General features: G+C 44.6%; 1 protein-coding gene across 4 annotated transcripts in view; it reads right to left on the bottom strand.

The window, feature by feature from the left end:
* Positions 1–17,069, bottom strand: part of ZFHX3 (zinc finger homeobox 3) — a 197,247-nt gene that overhangs the window by 115,839 nt on the left and 64,339 nt on the right. For all 4 annotated transcript variants that reach the window (XM_062586918.1, XM_062586920.1, XM_062586921.1 and 1 more), the window contains exons 2-3: positions 10,088–12,864; positions 5,880–6,376 (exon numbers count right to left, since the gene is read on the bottom strand). In XM_062586918.1, coding sequence (XP_062442902.1) covers positions 5,880–6,376; positions 10,088–12,818 — 3,228 coding nt within the window. In that variant the 5' untranslated portion in view covers positions 12,819–12,864. The remainder of the gene's footprint in view (positions 1–5,879; positions 6,377–10,087; positions 12,865–17,069) is intronic.

The following is a 17,069-nucleotide window of genomic DNA, read 5'->3' as shown; positions in this document are numbered from 1 at the left end:
TCTAGGCCTGTGACATGCTTAACTCCTATCGATTACACACACACACACAGCCATATTTTACTGAGCAGGCCACTTCTGATACCTAAAGTATTTTACTTATGCATAACACAGCAAACCACACAAATCTTTCCCATCTTTTTTTCTCCATTGTGAGTAAATTTATATTATTACTTTTTTTTTTCCCAATCCTTCATCTAGTTATCAATTCACAGCCCCCTTATCCCAGTGAGAATAGGATCATCTTCGCTAAGAGCCTTTGGTGAAAAATCTTGGCAAAAGCTGTCTGAAAACTGCTCAGGATGAGCGAGAGCATCCCTGTCAGGGCTGGCTGACTCTGGCAGACAACTAACAGCGCTGTGAGAACTTCCTCTTCCAAAAGTCCGTTTTATCCACTTTTCAAATCACATATCTACTAAGACTATTCTTACTATTGTTTCTACCATTTTGCTAACTTAATGGCTTGTCATTTCTAGTACACGCTTCTGTCACTCCTACATGTCCTACATTCTCATACCGCTATGTCCTTCTGATTACTTCCCCTTTCCCCAACCTTCAAAACTTCCCATTCACTTAGGATTTCAAGACCAACAATTTCACCTTAGCTCTTTGATTAATGTTGCACAGAACACAGACTTTTGGGTTCTATTTTATGCACTGTCCTGTTTAACTGGAACATGAAAGATTGCCTTCCAATCCCCAACACAGCTCAGCACCTTGCTGCAGTTATTCCAGATCAGCCTCTCTGCTCTCAAAGATAGATCTTGGCTGACAGAGCATAAACATATTCCCACTGTGCCTGCGAAAGAGGCAGCACTAGACGAACGCTGCTCTGTGGTGGAACTGGGCAAGCCCACTGCCTTTGGTTGGCTTCGTAGTTGCACCTTGCTTTCCTTTTCACAAGTTGCCTTTGTCTCTTTCCAAGTCAGCATGGATCCAACTAGTTTCATCACTGCTAGCTAGCATCTGCAGTACTGGCATTAAGGAGCCATTTCCCCCTACGCGCTGAATCTACTAGCAAACAGATGAACCTCTATGTACGGTAACACATATCCCAAGCCCTCTTTGACTTCCCCGATTCCTAAAAAAGTTAACTTATCACTTGGAAAGACTGAAAAGGAAGATGCTGAACGATCTCATTGAATGGCTTCATCTGGCAGTGTGGCCAGCAATACGTTTCTTCAGTAGCTCTTTGTTTAAACTTTTTCTGACTGAGTTACAGGTTTTGAACTGGAGATTTTCAGGAAATCGAAGGAAACATCTGAACTTGGCTTTTGCTCTAGCAGATTAATTCCGTCTGGATATTCCACCTGTGCAATGGATGCCTAGCATTCATGCCTGACCTCCTCTAGATGTGGGGGGCATTGCTTTGTTTCAAATCTATTCTAGTCCATTATGCTCATGAGGATAACGACTTAGCTTCTGTTACAGTAAGCCCACACTTGTAAAGAGTTTGTACGATCTCAGTCTCTATGCTTACAACAACTGATTTCGGTGGAGGGGGAAAAAAAATCCTTGTCAAGGGTGGGAAAGTAGATTACGTAAAAGAAAAAAAATCAGAGCACCTCTGATATGGTGCACTGCCCTGGCACTCAGCATCAACCAGACTCACCACAGAGTGTCTCCGTTGTAGTATCTGTGCATTTGTTCACCATGAATAAATCATGTAGGGACCTATACCTCTCTAGATATCAGACAATGGTGATGCATGAACAACATTTCAGCATCTTCGAAGGAAACAAACACACCAAGGAAGTACGGGAGAGAGTCAGAACTTCTCTGCCACACAGACTTTTACAACAGCAACCTCTTCCAGACTCTTCCAACTATTATCCTACTTTTTTTTCCCCCTGGTATCACTAAGACAGCAAACAGATAAATAATGGAATTTAAGTAACTAGAGCATAAAATGCAGTACTCCTCTCTCTGGACTGACTAAGCCATTTCCTAGACCAAGGTATATTCTGGTAGAGATATGCACCCTTCCAGTTAACTCTTCTCAGAATATGTGGTATTCTGGATGCATCTGAACTCATCTGAGAATGTTGTAAAAACATATCAATGCATCTCTCTGTGCTGATGCCATGTTCAGTGGCAAAACAGCTATTTCAAGAAAATAGGCTTCTGGAATACAGAAGAAAGTATGTTTGAATCTCTCCTAGAGACTACAAAAACTCAGCCTGCAGTGGAAGGGTCTCAGCAGCCAGATATGTAGGATAAGTAGAGAAACAGGAAAGGCAGAATCACAGGCTTCCTGTGTTGTCCTACTTTTACATCACAACCTCAAGCAGTAGAAAAACATTTTAGAATGACAGAAGACTTGCAAAGTCAGTCAAGGTCTTGACCCATATGTGCAAAACTGCTAGTAAGAGCCCCAGCTATGCCAGCTAGGCAGAAGGCATGATGCACACTGGAATAAGCCCTTTCTCCCACGTCACCTGAATGAGTGATGAATAGGATGTTTCCCAGTTCAATCCAAATTTGAATTGTGAATCTGGACTGGGTCAAAGATGATGCAGTCAGCATTCTTTGGTTCCAAACAATGCTCCTGAGAAACACTCCACATAAAAATCTAACTCAAACCATTCCAGAAAAGATGCAGGTTATACTTCTGTTTTCACACAGACTTCAAGAAAACCTTCCAAAATCATATACAGAAGATGGAGCAAAGCCTGAAAGCAAACTCCAGGTATCTCTATTCCAGCCTCACACATTTATCAGGTTATACTAGCTAGAGATGAAGGGTCTTCAAATCTGTCCATCTACCCCAAACCGGCAAATCCATTCTTAAAAGTTTTAAAATGCACATTTACTACGGTATTGGTGTTTCCCAGGTAGTTTCTCTAAGAACACATAAAACATTGACCACAAAAAGAGATAAGAAGTCATGGCAAGAGGCACAGGTATCGCATTCCCCCAGTAAGTACAAGATAAATCATCATTTTCTCAAATTAGCCCCAGAACTCTAAGGGGGCAACGAGGATTCAGGAAGAACAGAGGGACAAAATGTAAAGCTTATTGGACTTTTCAGTTCCTTGTGACAAGCAAGGACTCTCCAATGTTGGATCTCATCCCTCATCGCTGACATGGGAAGAGGAACTGAGGCACACTATTACGATGTGCAGGACAAAGGTGGCAGCAGAAGGCCAAAGGTCTTCCTCCTCTGTCAGTGAGCACACTGCAGAAGACGACTAAAAGGTTCACGAGACTATGGGTTAACAGTGTCTCCGGATTTCATTTTTGGCAGCAAGTATCACTGACAGAAGTGGCTCTTGGGCAATGCAAGCAGCCAATAATGTGTGATTTAAGAGGAAAATGGCAAAAAAGCAGAATAAGGAGGATTGTGTGTGATAAGCCTAGTATGTGCTCTCACCCAGCAGCATCTGGAGAGGATTTTCTCCAGCAGGCAGGGAAGAACTCGATTACATCCAGTTAACTGTGCTCTAAACTGATTATGCATGTGCCAGGCTAATGGATTACATTAGCAAGAGGAAAAATAACATCCAATCAATCTCAATTTACTGCAGACCACACCAAGGCCTGAGAGAAGAGAAACCATTCTGTGAACTACCCCCACTCCCACTGCATCTTTTCAGCTATCAAAAGAGACATGGCATTACAACCACTCTAAAGACTGGAAGAACTGAGCTGAGATCTCAGCAAAGAGCTCACTTTGCTAATAGAAAAGTTCTTCCATGAAGTGGGAAATTCCACCTATGTTGGGGCAAGACACCAGGAGTTCTGCCTTTGTGGTCCCCTGCACTAGCAAGGCAACAGGAATACAGCTCTGAGGTTTATCAAAACAAAGAAAAGCCCGCATTAGTGTTTTTCCATGGGCTTTATCTAGACATACTAGAAAGTTAATATATGGACCATACAACAGACTTCAGTACTTTGAAACATATTATTCTTTGCCTGGTATTTCACTGCTGTTTTCGTGTCAGAACCAAGGTTGGACTGTAACAACTCTGAGAATTGCCCAGCCCTCTCATGAATCTGAGAGCTGTCAACAATTTCTCTCCACTTGTCTGAGGAAAGCATTTCAGGAATCTTTATTACATGCATCTATGTCCCCCAACCTGACTCTTGGTAATTTTCTTTTTTTCTTTCTCTCCCCCGCTCCCCTTCTTTCCCCCCTTCCCATGGCAAGGTAGGAGAAGGATTCTAGTGACCTAATTGTCTTTTTCCCAGTAGAAATCAGTGTTACTGAAGGGTCTTGTCCAAGAATTTTAAACCCTAAAGTGTATAGTTAAAGAACAGCATAAGTGTTACAACTCACAACAGAGCTTTCAAGTAATTCTTTTGTACCCAACTGAATTCCACAAACAGACAAGATCCGTTGGTTGGCATTTTTAAGTCTCAGAAGGACTCTCCTGCTGCCAGTTTCCAAGCTGATTTTCCTCTCTCAGGTTCCTTACACCTCTAAGAGCAGAGGAAGAAGAGCAGACCTGTCCATATTCAGAACCAGCCTCTGCTTGCTGGCTCCAGATGGTAATAGAGATCATCACTGAAGTCTTGGTCTCAACAGAAATGCATTTGTCTTCCTAGTCATCCCCTATCAGCACTAGCTAAGGCCCAAAACCATATTTCAAGGCATTCCTTCTATCATGCTCCTGGGTCTTTCTCTTCTCTGATTTTGCTGGAACAATTCACTCCTACGGAAAAAAGAGTAATTTTGAAATCTTATCTGTCCGCATCTTTGTATGGGTGGGCTACTGTATAGTTCAATGTAAATTGTTACAATCCCATTATGTACAGAAAGGCATTCAGAGAAATAACGGAGAAAAACAAAGTATCTATGTATATATATACATATATTAAAAAAAAAAATTTACCACAATTGGGAAAAAGCATGAAGAAAAAAAAAATGAGGATATAAAGAATATAAAAATTGAGAGAATGAGCGGACAATGAGCAGGAGAGCACGTGTGAACGGGAGGTATGTGGCTGCTCAGATTTATGGCAATTCGTACCTGATTGTTCATACTAAAGCCATTATGGGATGATTAGAGAAAAAGGTGAAGCTTTAAGTCCAGCGAAAATCAATAGAAACGTCTGGAGCAATTCTGCTGCACGAGTGAAGGACTATTTACCGTATCCGGAGCTCCTCTTGGGTTACAGCACACAGTTCTCAGACCAGGGAGGGGAAGAGGATGGGGAATGAGAGAAAAGAGTCAGGAAAAAGAAAGTCGTTATAAAGAAGATGCACAATGAGTGTATCTTCTGGAGTCACAGGCCAAATACTGCCGTAGATGAAAACCTGTAATGCCTCCAAGCAACGTCTGACTGTTTGTGTTGACAAGTCTACACACACTTAAACAGATTTTTCCTTCAGCCCTCTCTCTCTTTTCCAGCCTCGAGTCTGCTTACAGATCCCAGCATTAACACATACTGGGCACAAAAACAGGGAAACAGCAGCCCTCTTCCTTTCTCCCTCTCTGATCCATTCAGTCAACCCAGCCCTCTTAATGTCAGGATCCACATGCTTGTCTGAGCATACCTAAAACCTTCACGTTCTTTTGCAGGATCTTGCAAGACAGTTAAACTACCTTATGGAAAACAGTTTACAGTGGCAAATGCTATATTGTATGAACACTTCCAGCAGCAACTGTTGAATTTTTATGCATAGAAGTATCACTGAAACACATACGCAATGCTGCAAGACATAAGCACCCATCACAGCACCTTGAAATGGAGACTTACTGGCCTATTGCTTTAGAAGAACATATTTACTAGCAGAATGCAAATGAAACTGGGTTCCACTTGAGAGATCTGAGGGCAGCTCTTCTCCAAACGATCCCAATCCATTGCACCTAAAAATAGATTTTTCTTTGTCCCAACATTTGTGCCCCGAAGAAAAATTAAGTGAAGCCAATCCTTACCTTATAGAGCTTCAGGCTGGCCTCATGCCTCGAGTTCACGGTGTGGAGACGCAGCTTCTCTAAACTGTTGGTGTAGTAGTCACAAGCATTGCATTTCAGATGTACAGGGTTCCCAATGGCCACACACTTCAGCCTCCACTCATTGGCCTTGCCACCCTCCTTGATATGTGCCACCAGCTGGTATTTCTGCACATGCTTGTCCGTCTTACAGTGGAGTTGGAAATTTGCCTTGAGCTGCGTGTTGTAGCGGCACAACTTGCACTGGTATGAGTCCCCCATCACTGCCTTCCACTCATCTTCAGGGAGGCTACGCTCCACATTCATGTGAAGGCCCAGCATGTCCAGATTATCTGTAGTGAACTTGTTGCACACAGCACACTGGAAGAGCTTCAGCGATGGGTCGTTCGTTTGTGTGAAACTCTCACCCAAGTTCATTAGCTCCTCAGACACCAGCTGTCCGCCACCTAACCGCATGTCCAGGGGGATCTCTACACCCACTGTGTGAAGGAAAAAGAGGAGAAAAACATCAGAAAAGCTAAATTCTTTACTTGCCAGGAGAAGAGAAGCACAGAGCAGAACACAGGCTCTCAGTGCAATGGTTACACCCACCAAACCTGCAGCAAAAGTCAAGCACAGCAGTCCCTTCCCTTATTCCTCCGCACTGCTGGTCGGTACCATACACAAAGGGTAAGGCAGTAGCATCCAACACGTATTTTGTATCCAATTGGAAAGGAGTGCAGCAGCCCTTGTTGTCCACCTTGTAAATGCCAAGCTCTGAAAGAGAAGTACCCAGCCCTCTGCCTAGGAGAAGTGGCAAGAAACCCGACTTGCTGCACACTTTCAGAGAAGGAGAATTTCTTGAGTGTTGCACTGAAAGTCCCTGCAACCAGGTCAAGAGCTAGAAAATGCTTTACTCTGTTTTTTCTTGCCAACCTGGAGAAGCAAGAAATGTTACTGCATGTAGCATCTGAGTTCAGTCCCTGCCCCCTCAAACCAGTGATCTTGGCCATAACTCCAAGCAATTTGAGTATTGTAGTACTGTGTTGCAATCAGTAGCAGGTAATAGTGCAAAAAGAGGCAAGTACCCATGCCTATCCTAAAGTATATTCCTGCAGTATTAGACCTCATCTCTTGTCCAAGAGAAACAATTCAGAATGGCAGACAGTCTTCTAAGAACAGTTGCAATACGTGCATTGAATGCCCAAGGAAAAGACAAGCACTATTAAGAAAAGAAATGCAAGAGCATGTCAGGGAAAGCCAGCAGGAAGCTTACTATCTTTAACTGTCACAGATCTGCTCTTCAAACCAAGAGCCAAACTCTGTTCACTTACAGCAAATGAATACAGCAAGCTCTGATTTACATCAGAGTACTTTGAAGACACGGACAGAGAGATTTTCTTCTAACATTAACTTCTTGTGCCAAAGCACAGAGACCAACCACCAGCCTCTCCCTAGGAGCTCTGCTCCACCTTGCTCCCCTTTTCCATTCTGAAGACATTTACGCACCTCCTGCAGCTTTTTGGTATTATACCTTGATCTTACGTCACAGCTTGGCTTAAAAGCTTATTTTATCAAAGCAACCTTCAGGTCAACAGTTACTCAGTCAATTTAAAACAGAGATTTTTATTTTCTTAACTTTTAGCTTCCTACATTTCAATCTGCTTGCTGGGAAAAAGCCAACGCTGTGAGGACACTCACAGCTCAGGCAGAACCAGAAGTCCACATTAACCTTTTTGAAAGCGCATCACCACAGCTGGTGCAGACTGCAGCTTTGGGCAGGGTAAATTGTCTTTCCTCCAGAAATGCAATGTCACTATGTTCAATACAGCTCTAGGCAGCAAGAGCTGCAGCTTACAAAACAACCTGAATGCTGAGTTTGCTAGAGGAACAGTACCTTGCTTTCACCATGCATGTCTTGTACTTGCACAAAGAACTGGTTAAGAGACACCGAGTCCCATTTGGGTGCACTGCCATTCCCATACACCACCTTCTCCAGAAGAGGAGTTTGTCTTTCCATTAGTCACCGTCCCCCTTTTTTTCCCCGCATGTAACCTTCTATGTACCTGCTCAATAAATATCCCAGAAGCATGAAACTCACCACTTGCCTTCTCCAGTCCGTGTCTCCTAATTTTTTTTTTTAAAGTATTCCTCTTAGGATACATCCCAAAATCCTTTCTTTGAATCAATCTATCCTAAACACATCATATAGTAAAAACCTGAAAATAGAATCTTCTGAATTATTAATGTACTATTCAAACGCAGTTTTGGACTGAAGTATAAAAACGGGAAAAATCTGCGTCACCTCTAGCAGTTTAATAATCTGTGTGCATATAAAAAAACTATAATATTATATAAAAGACACACAAATGTATACACAAGGAAATAACATGATAGATAACTAAAAACAAAGGGTCTAGAAGCTAATACGCGCTCATGCAGAGCAAAGTCACTGTGATAGGATAAATCTTTTACTTTTGAATTTAATAAGCTAAGCTTGTGTCAAGTGCTTATTGACATGGGAAGGGCCTCCCTCCGTGATCCCTGTCTCAAGATTTGTAACCATCAAAAGTACAATGTAAAAATCACTCTCTATACTCACATTCATTCAAAGCCTTGTCATGCATTTTAAGAGACTTCAGTTAAAATACTCCCAAACTTCTCTCATGCCAATCTCCCTGTATTTAAATAAGGCGGGGGGGGGGGGGGGGGGGGAGGGCTATGAATTCCAAAAGGGTGCCTTCCAAGAAACCAACCATGGATGACACTATAAATTTTATACACAGTAAGCTACATTACAAATGGCTGGCAATTGTATCTTTTGGCAACTTGGAGCAATTGAAAATGCACTCAAAAAATTATGTCCTTGACCTCCCAAAGATGCAGGCTGGGACACTGCAGAGAAAAAGAATTACTTTAATTTATAGCCACTTGACTTCCTCCATTTTCTTTTTCATTTTTTTTAGTATCTTGTGTTGTTGTTCTCTCATATGACTTTAAAGTCCTTCTGGACTACTAATAAACTGTACTAAGAATAGCTGAAGGAAAGGAGAACATGCATGAGGCCAATGAACCAGTAATGCAGTGCATCAGTAATAACAGCATCAATGGACAGGGTTATGAAGGGCAGAGTGCAGCAGAGAAATTAGTTCAGAGGAAAGCAGGTAAAGCAGCAGATTTCTTTCCACATACTTTCCCAAGGCACTGTGAAAAATTCTCAGCAACAGCAAAACAAAGTAGAGACAAGAGTCATTTCAGTTAGCATCTTCCATGTCGTAAGTGTTGTGGTGCACTTTGTTATGCTCCAGCTTTTATCCTAGAGCGCTGTGCAGTTCAAATAGGCAGGCAGGTGTACTCTTATCAAAGAGCTGCTGTCAGGAATGTTTTGACAAAAGCAGCATGGTGGAAGTGCTCTTAGGGATGTGACTCCCCATCCCATTCTGAGTCTAATTCTTGGGCTAAATTCTGTGGGGATGCTGAGTGCCTTTTCCAGCATCTCTCACGTTGTGCAAAGCATAGTGCCAACACAAGTATGATGAATGTTTGTTTTCAGGAAAAATGCATCTCAGAGTTTATTTTGATGTACTTTTATCATGAGGAGAGAAATGATCTTTTCTCCCTAATGCCATTCTTCTTCAGTTTAACAATTCCCCTCCACTCAAGTCTTGAATCATGCATCTCATATTGGCATCAGAGGAATGGCTTCAGCTCAATCTCTTCAGCAAAGGAAAAACAACCCTTCTACAGGAATTCATCACACCTTTCAAAATTTGCATGCTTTTCCCTCTCCGGGCAACAGAGCACTTCCATAACAAAGCAACTCAACATCTTCCTTTGAGAGCACTAACAACTGATCAGATTCTCACAAAACCACCCATAAAATAGCATTCAAGTACCTTACCAAAGCAAGAGGAAACATTTGGAAAGAATCCTTACTTCAGTAAGGATGAACATTTAATGTTTGTCAGCAATAATGCATACCCACTGTTTCATTAGCTCCCTACCAGAATTCTTAGAAAATGCACAAAAAGGATGAGGAAAAACTGGTCTAGAGGGAAATGCAGAAGAAAGGTTTGTCACATTACAGCAGGCTGCAAAGACAGCACTTGGCACACAGCACCCTGCCATGCACAAGGGTTTCTATAGTCCCGAGATCACTATCCCTCCCTTACGCGCAGACACTGCGCAACAGGAAAGCGGTTCAACCTCACCTAGAGATGGAGCCATTGTTCCCATTGGATTGGTGGGATCCAGCTGGAAGCCCCCCATCATGAACTGTGCATCAGAGGAAGTGCTGTCCATCTTCAAGTTGGGAAGATTCATGTTCTGTGCCAGGTAGTACTGGTAGAGCTCTGCCTCAGCAGGCGACGGCAGGCTACCGAGGCCCAAGTGCCGGTTGTGTTGGATTTGGGACATATTTTGCTGAAGCAGCATCATGTTGTGCATGTGCTTCTCACTGGTCATGTGAATACGAAGGTTTCTAGCTACATTGGTCTCATAGTCGCACACCTCGCACCGCCATGTCGGTTTGGTTTTTGGTTTGGTGGGGGAGGGGGCCCCACAGGTGCTACCAATATTTGCTGCAGCAGCAGCTGCGGCTGCTGCAGCAGCTGCGGCTGCCCCAGCAGTGTGGCTGAAGACTTGCTCTCCCCCTCCATTCTGCAGGTTTTGCATGTTGTTGAGATGCTTATCAGACTGCATATGAATACTGAGGTTGCCTTTGGTAGTAGTGGAGTAGTTACAGACCTCGCAGCGGAAAGGCTTGTAACCACATGTGTAGCTCTCACCCCGTGCCAACCGCGGGTGTGGCTGTCCACTTTTGCAGTAGACACATGAGCCACCTGGCTCAGGATGTTTCTCCTTCATGTGCGCCTCAAGTGTCTGCTGGTACTTGTAGTGCCAATTGCACTTGGGACACTTGAGTGTCTTACATGAGTTGCGAGAATGCATCATAGTCATGTGGCCACCTAGCGACCGTGAGGAGCCCAGGACAGTGTCACATTTTGGGCACTCCACGCCACTCCCCGAGGGGCACTCCCCACCCCCAAGTTCACAGAGGGGGCCAGCATGCTGGTGATGGGAGATGTAGCTCCCGTCCTCGCCCTCTGCACTCTCATTTGGTTCTGGTGCTGTGGCATTGTCTTTATTGGCACTTTCATCGATAAAGTCCAGCCTCCTGCTGCCCTCTGCCACATTGGCTCCACCGCCCTCATTGTTAAAGCTTAAGTGATTCCTCCTGTTTGCACCATCAAAGACAAAGGAAGAAGCAGAATTAGAACTAGTAGAAGCTGTGCCCCGTGACAGGGTCTGGAGCACGTTAGGCATTAAGGGAGAGTTAGAAATGCTTTGGTTTGAGAGAGCAAGGTCCTTTTTGCTGCTGCTGCTGCCTGACACAGCCCCAGATTCCTCCTGGGGCCTGTCCTCCAACTCATCCTCCAACTCACTCGGAAACAGTCCTTTGCAACCCTCATCATCATCTTCCTCTTCTTCCTCCTCCTCTTCCTCTTCCTCCTCCTCCTCCTCCTCCACATCCTCCTCCTCTTCTTCCTCCACCTCCTCAGCTGGCTCTGCCTTTTCCGAGAGGCTATCCTGGTCACCCATTTCTTGCTTCTCGCTCTCTGCTACCCCAGGGTCCTTTCCCTCTGAGGATTTGGTAGGACTGGAAGCCAGCGGGCCCAGGGGGACTGAGGTAATTGGAGTCTTCAGAGCCGAGCTGGTCAGCCCACCAAGGTTCAGGAGCGCACCAGGTGCCAAGATGCCTGACTGCGGCTGCTCTGTTCCACTAGCAGTCCCAGCCTGGAGAGTCTGTTCACCTTCCATTCGAATGCCACTGAATTTACCATAAAAACTGTGTCCAGGGCCTATGAGGTTAGCTGCAGAAACAAGAGGGTGTTGAAAGGTTTTGTTTTTTGGTTCCAGAAAACTTACAAGGGGTTCCTTGTCCTTGCCTATTCCTTGGATGATAGCGGAGATGTTCTTATTGCTAAGAATTTTCCGCTCTTCCTCACTCAGAGTCATTCGGTGATCATGTACCGCATGGGTCACGAATGAGCGGACATACCCAAAGGAGAGCTTACACAAGAAACACATCAGGATGGGCTTCCTCTTCCCGTAGAGCACAAAGCCATCAAATTTGGACAGGTCCACATTGTTGGGAACATCTTTGGATACACAGGAGCTTTTGGCAGAACCGTCGCTGTTCAGGTAATCCTTGTTGCTTTTGTGTCGCACATCGAAAACGCGGAAGCTGTGCAGGACGGGGCTGATGCCCGCCAGGGCTGAGGTATTCGGGAAGGACTGGTCTGAACCTTCAAACCATTTCCCGAAGGATGAGGCTATGTGGAAAGTATTAATGATCTGTGGGTAGACGGGTGCGGCAGAGGAGGGTTCTCCTTGCTTGCCCCCAGCGCTGGGTAGAGAGTTCATGAAGAGCGAAGGAAGAGCCCCACTGCCGTTGCCATTGCCACTGCTACAGGCTCCCCCACTTTGGATCAGCTGGCTGACGCTCTCAACGATGTACGCCGAGCCATCCGGCTGGTAAACGATTTCACCAGCCAGGTTCTCCACATCACTCTCTTCGTCCCCTTCCTCGCTGCTGTCACTCCCACTCTCCTCCTTCAGCGGAGGGGGTGGGCGGGCGCTGGCGCAATGGTGCTCCATGTAGGTCTGTAAACTGGCAAAGGAGGCCGAGCACTCGTTGCAGCTGACCTCTTTGCTAGTGGACTCAGTGCTGGGGCCGGCTGAGTTGGTGCTGTCTGGGATGCGTTCATTAAAAGGGACCCTCAGGCTGTCAAGGGGCCCGTGGTTTTCTGTTGTGGACTGCTCCATGCTGCTGGGCTTGTCGGGGAGGTGGGTGCTCTTGAGATCAGTCCATTGCTGGTGCTGAGGGATGCTACACCCATTGTCCTTCCCGGAGATGACAGGCGAGTCACAGCCCTCCATGGTAAGGCCTGCATGGAGCTTTCATTGCACCCAGTACGGCTTGGACCTAAAGGCAGACATGGGAAGGGCAGAAAAAGAAGAAAGGCAAGTAAGTCAGAGAAAGGACATAGACAGTTTCTATAAAGAACAGTCACCACAAATGCTGACGGATCCTGGACCCCTCAGAATTAAATGAGGGCTCATGTCCCAGGAATAAGTTCCCAAAATAGAAGGCCTAAGCTACGGTTAATCCAAAGGGTGCAACGCTGCTGAAAACAAGCAATGGAAATACGGAGGTGCTTTCTGCCTTCCTCTCCCCTGACTCACTGCGGGAAGCAGGAAAGCAAGAGGCAGACTGAAGGGACATGGAAGATACTGAAAAACTCCCCCTCCTTCCTTGAAGGGGGAAAGGAAGATTGCAGGACCTGCATTTCCACCCCCAGAAGTCTTAGATCTGTAGAAAAAAAATACAAAATTAAATATTTAAACAGAAAAGCGTTTGACAGAAATAGAATTAAGAAACTACAACAGAAAGTGCTGGAGCTTAAAAACTCTGCAAAAATCATGCTACAGACTCCTTCCCATCATATCTGCAGCTTGTTATTCCGAGTGCAATTCCCTCAGTAAGGCTCATTTCAGACAGTTCCTTCCATTAGCAGTTCTGGGAACAAGGAAAGCGTCCTGGGCTTAGTCTTTAACTTCTACCTCTGTGTTAGACCATCACAACCCAAAACAATTTCCAAGGATCTCAAAATAACAGAATTTAGTCTGCATAAGAGATTTAATTACTCTGCTGTGTTCTGGACAGAATTTAAACTGCAAGATGTCAGAAAAGAAACCAAACAGGAAATTCCAGATCTGACAAGAGTCTATCCTGACTATCTGAAAGTGGTCAGTGCAACATGTGTCAGGAAGCCCCCAGAAATCTGGCCCTGCACAGCCTCTGTGCACAGACACAGGCTGCTTCCTCTCTACCCTCACACACTGACAACCAGTTTGGGTCCTACCCAGCACAGATTCACACCACTCCTGCTAATTCTATGCTGCTGAACATAACGAGTCTTAGAGAACCCCGACGGGCAGCAAGGCAGCTGGTGGGCTCTGGCTGCTGAGCATCACTGGTGCCAACTGCCTCCCTGCCATTTGCTGTGCTCTGCCAATGCCTCAGATGCTACAATCCTGCCCAAGCCCTCTAGGTGACCTGACTGTGAGATCAGGACCCCATGAGAGGTTGGAGCATTATATCGCAGACTGTAAATTTGCAAGAAATCGCAAACCTAAGAGGAATTCTGCCTGCAAAGAGCCATTGCTACAGCTTCCTTCCTACAGAGCTCCTGTGCAAGCCAAATGGGAAGAAACGGCAGCAAAAACTAAAACTCTGTTACCTACAGGGCCAACCTGTGCTCTACAGATTTCTCCGTGTGTACAGACACAAAGCATCCCTTAAAGACAACTGAGTAAAAACTATATGCACAGAGGCCAACTACTCCACAATTTTAGGACCTGTGAATCAAGAAACAGTGAAAACCATTGATCTAGAACATGAATCTGCCAGCGCAGTACAGGAGTTCTTCCAAAGCAGTTTATCCTCTACCAGCTAAATGCAAACACTGCTTCACTTGTCAGACTATTTCAAAACTGAACACATACTTGGAGGGAGTTTTTGCTCATACTCAGTATAAGGCTTTTGGAGGATGGAATTTAACAAAATGTTGTTATTCTTAAACTCAATGGGATTTAATCTAACAAAAATACATTTTTAGCTTTTACAGTTGTATTATTTCTTTTATATCGTTCCAAAAGTTTCCATCATTTAGTACAGCTTCCTCTCTGTACTACACCTTTCTCAGAGCTGCTCTTACTCGAACATCCTCTAATTAGTCACTGTTTCAGCTCAGGACACTACTGAAGTTTTGGATAGGCCAGATCTATTAGGTAGGACCACCCCACCACCAGTTTACACAGAGAAGACTGTCCACACAAACTGACACCGTGTATTTATTTAAGAGCTCCCTTCCTTTGAGAACTCCAGTCGCATTAGCAGCCTTCTACTGTCCTTATTCTCTTTCAATAGAAGCTGCCGTTTTAACAAACTAAACCACTATCTAAAGGTTAAATATTATAATCATAATCTGAATTTTTCCAGTACTTTCTAGCTTGATTTGAACCTATCAGACATGAAAAACCTTGTGAGCTCCTTCAGAGCACTGTGCCTGTAACATGGAAAACCAACCCTTTCGCTCCAAGATGACATCTACCTGATGAGCACACATTGCATTTAACTGTAACGATGCCTGGGGAACTTTCTGTTGCACAGATATGCAAGTACTGCCCAAAAACTGGCAAAAGAGAAAAGGGAAGAGAAAAAACATGAAGTAAACTGGAGATTTGACAGAGAACACCTGACCAGTCGCAGCACTGGTAACTTAACACAGAAGTGCTGAATGAACTACCTTAATTCAAGTATAAGAAAATGCAACATTAGATGGTATCTCCTTTTCCTAGCTTCATCCTCTACCAGTTTATTTTTCCTTACTACAATAAGCCATACTTTTTCCGATTTCCTGTCACTAATCATCTCTTTTCCCCTTATACTGTCTCCTATATAATGAAGTATGAGATGCATATATCTATAACATGGATATTTATAAGCCTTTGCTCTCTCCAAGTCCCTCTTCATTCACATCAATGTAATTTATAATTTTTATGGTAATATTACAGATTAAAATTAATAGCAATACATTAAGATAGATTACACCCACTCTAGGTGAGAAGAGGATCCCTCTCTTCTATCCTCCAAATACCACAGCTCCTTTTGGGAGCTACTTCTGCACACTCTTTGGGAGCACAACCCTTAAATGTTTCTGGCTAGTAATTATCTCCCAGCTCTGACCCATTTTCCCCTGCCCTGGCTAGCCTCCTGCTGCACAGAGAGGCGCTGGCCCTCCCTGCACGCAGGGAAGCGGGCTCCCTCCTGCCTCCACTCCGGCCCCGGCGCTCAGCTGGTGCCCGCGGCTGCGCGGCAATAAGCTACACAGTTCTCACCGCTCAGTGCTTCCCACCAGACTCGGGCTCTGAACACATCTGTTGGGCCAGTCTGGGTTCTGCTGCACTATGGGCAAAGCTTGCGGAAAAGTACTTACAATTACCAGCTGAGCTAGAAAGTAACATTCCTCAAAGCAAGCAGGGAGATGCTGTCTATGGAAGGACATTGCGGGGCAATGCTTAATGAGACAAAGTGTTCAGGTACAGCATTAGCTTGCAGCTTTTCCAATCCCTGCTTGCCTCCGACCCTATGCTGTAACACAGCTGTCTATGTGGTTGCTCTGAGAATGAATATCAATTCGATCTGGATTAAAAATAACCCGGTACACTGCATGGAAGGGAGTAAGAAGGAATACAATAATCCTGTTGCCAAAAGGCTCAGTCTTAGTAAGTTAGTTTTGCTTTCTTTAGCTAAAACGACATTTTAACACTGTATTGTAAGAGCTAGCACTAACTAGCACTCTCGCACAGAACGCCTGTGCCTTAGCTATGCATTTTTGTTAAATGGATCCCAGATGATTCAGCGTCGAGGCCGCACAGTCACCTTCCCACATGCTCTTTCCCCCTTCGCTGCCACCTTATGCATTGAGAACTGGATTCCAAACCAAATTCATATTGAGGGAAAAACTGAGATTAAGAAGCAGCTTCAAAACTCTTCACTACTGTATGCTCAGTAGGCAATATTTTGCATTTCTGCTGAGAAAAATTTTAAGAACATCACTGCAGACTTCAAAACGTAACGTGAAACGAGCACCATACTTTCAAAACGCCTAGAACAAAGCATGCAGTCTCCAGGCTGGACAAAAAGTTCCTCTTGTGTTAAAATATGCAAATAAATAAAGATCAGAGTTAAGCATCAGTAAAATAACAAAGCACATCGCGTTTCCCAAGAACACGCAAAGGCACAATGTGAATTCTGAGAGGCTCCATTATCCCGACCTCTGGATTGGCAGGAATTTGCCTGATTGACAGTTGGGCCAAAAGGGTTGGCAGGGCTGATGGGGCGGGAGGGTTAACAGTCTGATTGCAAAATCAATGAAATAAATGCTTGGTAAGTTACAGGAACATGCGGGAAGAGGAGGCCGCGATTGATAAAGGACTGTGGCTTTGATGCTGCACTGGGGACTTGTTTATTGACAAGAAAGCCAATCTCTTCTCCCAGCCAGGCCAGACCAGGCAAACCTGCAAGCGCTTACCAATTAATTGGTGGGCTTTTCTGCCTTATGT

Source organism: Rhea pennata, chromosome 13 (assembly GCF_028389875.1).
Source record: "Rhea pennata isolate bPtePen1 chromosome 13, bPtePen1.pri, whole genome shotgun sequence".
Lineage (NCBI taxonomy): Eukaryota > Metazoa > Chordata > Aves > Rheiformes > Rheidae > Rhea > Rhea pennata.
This window is presented reverse-complemented; position numbering and strand designations above follow the sequence as displayed.